This window comes from Artemia sp. Qi Xiang Cuo, chromosome 7, assembly GCF_049724085.1.
Source record: "Artemia sp. Qi Xiang Cuo chromosome 7, ASM4972408v1, whole genome shotgun sequence".
Classification (NCBI taxonomy): Eukaryota; Metazoa; Arthropoda; class Branchiopoda; order Anostraca; family Artemiidae; genus Artemia; species Artemia sp. Qi Xiang Cuo.
In genome coordinates, this window is record NC_142800.1 from 31,647,108 (window position 1) to 31,653,072 (window position 5,965).

General features: G+C 38.4%; 1 protein-coding gene across 1 annotated transcript; it reads right to left on the bottom strand.

The window, feature by feature from the left end:
- Nucleotides 1–365: 365 nt before the first annotated feature.
- Nucleotides 366–2,528, bottom strand: LOC148950169 (uncharacterized). Its single transcript, XM_089091796.1, has one exon. The coding sequence runs from the start codon at nt 2,526–2,528 to the stop codon at nt 366–368; it is 2,163 nt and encodes a 720-aa protein (XP_088947922.1).
- Nucleotides 2,529–5,965: the final 3,437 nt, after the last annotated feature.

The following is a 5,965-nucleotide window of genomic DNA, read 5'->3' on the forward strand; positions in this document are numbered from 1 at the left end:
CATCGCCCCTCCGCCGTCTGTAGACGAGTCTTGGGAGCTGGAGTTTGTTCAGGCGGGATGGATAGTCAAGGTTCTTGCATCCATCAACAGCTTTGGTTGTATACCTTTGAACAGACTCTATTTTCTCTTGGTATCTCTTATTCAGAGGTGTGGCAACACATATCCCAAACTCCAGTAATGGTCATACAAAACCCTTTTGCAGCTTTGTCATGACTTTGGATGACCTGCTACGTACTGTATACTTAATTATTCCAAGGGCCTGAGATGTTTTGGCAACCGCTGTTTTGGTGTGTTTGTTGAATTTTAATTCTTCATCAACGGCTATTCCCAAATCTCTTTCAGCTACCGAGGAACCAATCGATCGTCTAGAGCCATCCCCCCCCACTCATATGGTACTGCCACTTCTCATTCTTTTTCCCGAAATATACCGCCTTGCACCTCTGGATGTTAAACTCAAGCTTCCATTGGCGGGCCCAAAGGGAAAGTGCATCCAGGTCTTCCTGTATGGTGGCTCTAGTCGCTGACGACTCCGAGGGCACAATAAGCTTTGAATCATCGGCATAGAAGCTCATCTTATTTCTTACAGACCGTGGAGCATCATTAATGTAAATATTGAAAAGTGTTGGTCCCAAGATCATTCCCTGGGGCATGCCACTATCAACTCCAGCAACTTCTGAGAAAAACTCTTGCCCGTTATCCCCAAACACTCTAAATCTCTGCTTTATTCCTGAGAGGAACTGCATAACCCATTCAACAACCTCCTGATGTATCCTGGTAGCTAAAGGTTTAGCCTTCAAAAAACGATGGCAAACTTTGTCAAAAGCCTTTGCAAAGTCTAATAGAATCATATCAACAGGGATACCCTGGTCTAGCAGTTCGGTGACACATTCATATGCATCAATAAGATTTGTCTCAACCAAGCATCCAGATCTGAATCCATGTTGGCTATCGGTAAGTATTTTATTGTCAATTAGGTGTTTCATAACAGTAGTGTTTGCAATTCCTTTGAGGATTTTACTGACTGTAGAGGTGATGCTAATTGGTTGGTAATTGGCAGCACAGTTCCTGCTACCACCCTTGTGAACAGGTGTAATATTCGCATTTCTCCAATCTTGAGGGACTTGTTTCGTGTCAAGAGACTTCTGGAACAGTTTTGCTAGGGGGAAGGCAAGCTCCGCATGAGCCTCTTTCAAAGTTCGAGGGTTTACCCAATCAGGGCTAACTGACTTATTTGGGTTCAATCTTTTGAGCTGAGATTCAACATCCAAAGTGCCGATAGTAATAATTTGCATCGGTTTCTGAATATCATATTCCGGAATTTGTGGCAAGAGGTCATTATCTGGAGGTGTAAAAACTGACTTGAACTGCTGGTTCAGAGCTTCAGCTATATTTCCAGGGTTGCTTATGGTATTCCCATTAACTGAGAGTTTGGTTACTGAGTGTCTTCTGGGCTTTTGAGTGGAGGCATACTTCCAAAATTTCTTCAGATTCGTTTTCGATGCTGAAGCTAAAGACTCCTCGTACTTGCTAGTAACTTCTCTTGTAAGGTAGCGGACTTTGTTTCGTATTAGTTTGAATTTGTCATGATTGGCCTGCGTTGGGACGTCCTTGTACCTTCTCCAGAACTTCTTTTTCTTCCGGACTGCTAGTTTGATTTCTCGTGTGATGAAAGGGAGCGTTCTTGGTCTTCGTTTCCAAGTGGTTGTCGTGTGTTTTGCGATTGTCTCACTGAGGACCCTTTTCATCTCAAGCCAAGCTCCCTTTACATTATTCTTTTCGACAAAAGACCAATGTTGGTTAGCCAAATCTTGCCTGACCTTGTTGTAATTTGTAAACACATGTTTTCTAAAATTATTTTTCGGCGGGTACAACTTTAGTCGACAAGTTATGGCTATATGGTCGCTTGCGCCAAAAGGTGGCTCTGAGTCTATACTTTGGATTGCCTCCTCATCTTTGACAAATAGGAGATCTAAGAGAGATGGGTTCTGGCCCTCTCTGTACCTAGTCAGGAAATTGATTGTCTGGTACAATGAATGTTCTTGTAGGCATTCGAAGAGTGTGCCAATCTGGTCATCGTTATCTCCTGTAGCAGCATAACCACTAATCCATTGGATCTGAGGCAGGTTGAAGTCTCCAACAATTACAATATTATGGCAAGGACGACTCATCACCGAACTTATAGAATTTGCAATCGCAAGGTGAGAACTTTTATGACAGGGAGAGCTTGGGCTTCTATAAATACAACCTATAATTAAGGGGTGACCCTTTAGCTCAATTTTTATCCAGACCTGCTCCACCCACGGCTCATACTGAGAACCAAGGTTAAGGTGTCCTACCTTCAGTGATGGTTTGACGTACAGGACAATTCCTCTTCCTTCTGGTTTCGACAGATTTGAAATTATTCTGAATCCGGTAATCTGGATTTGTACATCAGTCAGTGGCACTGAAGTATACTTTGGTTGAACTTCAGTGAAAACAAACACACTCACTTCAGGTCTTGCCGAAGCTACAGCTTTTATTTCGTCCATTTTTGTGGTGATGCAATCCACGTTACTGTAAAGCATTAATAGTCCATCTTCATTTTCAATATGGGCATCACCAATATCACTAAATTCCGACTCACAAGATTCGAAAGTGGAACTGTCCAAAGGTTCTCCGCTATGAGTACTTGATAATGCACTTGCAAACTATTCATCATTACTGATCTCAAATGTGGGGCTTGCGTTTGAATCACTCACACTAAAGTTTCTATGTACAGTACTATTTACATTGTTTTGACAGGCATCAAATCCTAGATCTCCATCACCTGCGACCCCATCGTAGCTGGAGGCTGCTGGAAGTTTTTTGGGACAATCTTAGTGCCTTTAATCACAATATTTGATTCATCACCTGCCCGCCTTCTGTATAGTTCTTCACATAACTTCTGCCTTTTGTCACGGTCTGTTTTCGATACATCATTTCTGAAATGAACTGCCCCTTTTTTTCTCAAAAGATTTCTAGAGAATCAGCTTCTTGATCTTGAAGTTGGGGACAGCGAACATGATTGGGGGCGGGCGTAGTGGATTTTGGGTTACGGAGACAGTGGGATTCACTAGGGGGTGGATGTTTGAAATAGGGACACCAGGTAAGCCGTATTCGTTAGCTGGGTGCTGGCGGACAAACTTGGCATCATGAGTTTGAGTAGCAACTCCAAAGGCCACTATATTCAATCTTCTCTTCTGTCTGTCGCGGTCTTCGAAGATTAACGCCTTCACCCTGTTTTCAAATTGTTCGTTTAGGGCTGCCTTTAGAGCAGTTGTTTCAGCAGTCACAAGGTCTTTTAACACTTTTTGGTCTGTTGCAGCTCCCGAGTGCTGGTCCAGGGAGCGTACTCTATCTTCAAGGCTGGTGAACTTATTGTCTACTTCAGTTTTCAGTTCATCCTTAAAGCTCAAAAAGGATTCTTAAACTGCTTCTTTGATTTTCACATCCAGGTTCTTTATTGTTTCACCAAGATCACCTAGAGACCTTTTTATGCTATTGTCCACAATTTTCACTATTTCTGAGGCATTAACACTGCCTTTTGGGTTGCCTTTGCACATGGGACATTTCCACTCACAGCCCATGCGGCGAGTCATCTTCGTTAATAAAATATATTCTGGTTCCGAAAGATCAAGGCATTCTGCACACAGCCATTGCTCACAATCATCATAGTTCATAGCATTAGAACCTTCATTAAAAGAAATCTGAGCCATAGAAAATCTGAGCCAATTTCCACTTTTTCAAATTTAGGGTCACATGCCTGAGACTCTGGGCAGGTGAGGTGGGCACTTCCAAAAATTTGTCCCAACTTCCACTCTCGCCTTAGAACTTATTCACGGATACCTAAAACCGTCAACGGTTAGACTGTTGCCCAAGCGGTAACCATGCCATGCTCTATACACATGCCAACAATATATTTTTGTTTTTGTTTTCCACTTTCACAATGGGGTCCCAATCTAGCTCATGTCCATTGCTTAGCATTCAGGCCTTGATAAATAAAGCCCAGATAGTCGGACCCCAACGCTCCAATCTGAACACTGACTAAGACCCCAATTCTGAGCTAGTGAATTTCAATCATTAAGGCTGGTGGACTAAGACCCCAATTCTGAGCTAGTGAATTTCCACAATTCAGGCTGGTGGACTAAGACCTCAATTCTGAGCTAGTGAATTTCCACCATTGAGGCTTGTGGGCTGAGACCCCAATACTGAGCTAGTGGATTTCCACCATTCAGGCTGGTGGACTAAGACCCCAATACTGAGCTAGTGGATTTCCACCATTCAGGCTGGTGGACAAAGATCCCAATTCTGAGCTAGTGAATTTCCACCGTTCAGGCTGGTGGAATGGGACCCTAATTCTGAGCTAGTGGATTTCAACCATTCAGGCTGGTGGACTAAGACCCCACTTCTTTGTTAAAGATGGACCATTTTCTTAAGAAACCACTTACATTAGAAAAAAATACTAAATGTTCCTTTATTACCTAAGTAACACGACAAAAAATCAAGAATTTATGCGCAGTTTTAACTAGCTAAGGCTATATTTGTTAAGGATGGGCCATTTTCTTTGATTTTGAAAATCGTTAATTTTTATAGAAAACTGCAATAATTTCCCGAGAATCATCTTTTAGCGTATTTTAAGTTTAAATGAAAAGTATTCAATGAAAATTAAATTTGATTTTGAAATTCATTCATTTTTATAGAAACTGCAATAGTTTCATGGGGACCATCTTTTAGCGTATTTTATGTTTAAATGAAAAGTATTCAATGAAAATTAAATTTGATTTTGAAAATCGTTCATTTTTATAGAAACTGCAATAGTTTCACGGGAACCATCTTTTAGTGTATTTTAAGCTTAAATGAAAAGTATTCAATGAAAATTAAAATGATTTTGAAATTCGTTCATTCTTATAGAAACTGCCATAGTTTCATGGGAACCATCTTTTAGCGTATTTTAAGCTTAAATGAAAATTATTCAATGAAAATTAAATTTGATTTTGAAAATCGTTCATTCTTATAGAAACTGCAATAGTTTCACGGGAACCATCTTTTAGCGTATTTTAAGCTTAAATGAAAAGTATTCAATGAAAATTAAATTTGATTTTGAAAATCGTTCATTTTTACAGAAACTGCAATAGTTTCACGGGAACCGTCTTTTTGCGTATTTTAAGTTTAAATGAAAAGTATTCAATGAAAATTAAATTTGATTTTGAAAATCGTTCATTTTTATAGAAACTGCAATAGTTTCACGGGAACTGTCTTTCAGCGTGTTTTAAGTTTAAAAGAAAGGCATTAAATGGAAACTGATTTTGATTTTGATGTTGGATAAAAATTTTATAGAAACTTTATAGAAACTTCAATAGTTCAAACGAAATAATTTCAAATTTTTATAGAAACTGCAATAGTTTAAACGAAAAGTAGTAAATGCAATTTAATTTTGATTTTGTAATTCAGTCATTTTTATAGAAACTGCAATAGTTTCATGAGAACCATCTTTTAGCGTATTTTAAGATTAAACGAAAAGTATTAAATTCAAATTCATTTTTATTTTGAAATTCAGTCATTTTTAAAGAAACTGCAATAATTTCACAAGAACCATCTTTTAGTATATTTTAAGTTTAAATGAATAGTATTCAATGAAAATTAAATTTGATTTTGAAAATAGTTCATTTTTATAGAAACTGCAATAGTTTCAGGGGAACCATCTTTTAGCGTATTTTAAGTTTAAATGAAAAGTATTCACTGAAAATTAAATTTGATTTTGAAAATCGTTCATTTTTATAGAAACTGCAATAGTTTCACGGGAACCATCTTTTAGCGTATTTTAAGTTTAAATGAAGAGTATTCAATGAAAATTAAATTGATTTTAAAGTTCGTTCATTCTTATAGAAACTGAAATATTTTCATGGGGACCATCTTTTAGTGTATTTTAAGTTTAAATGAAAAGTAT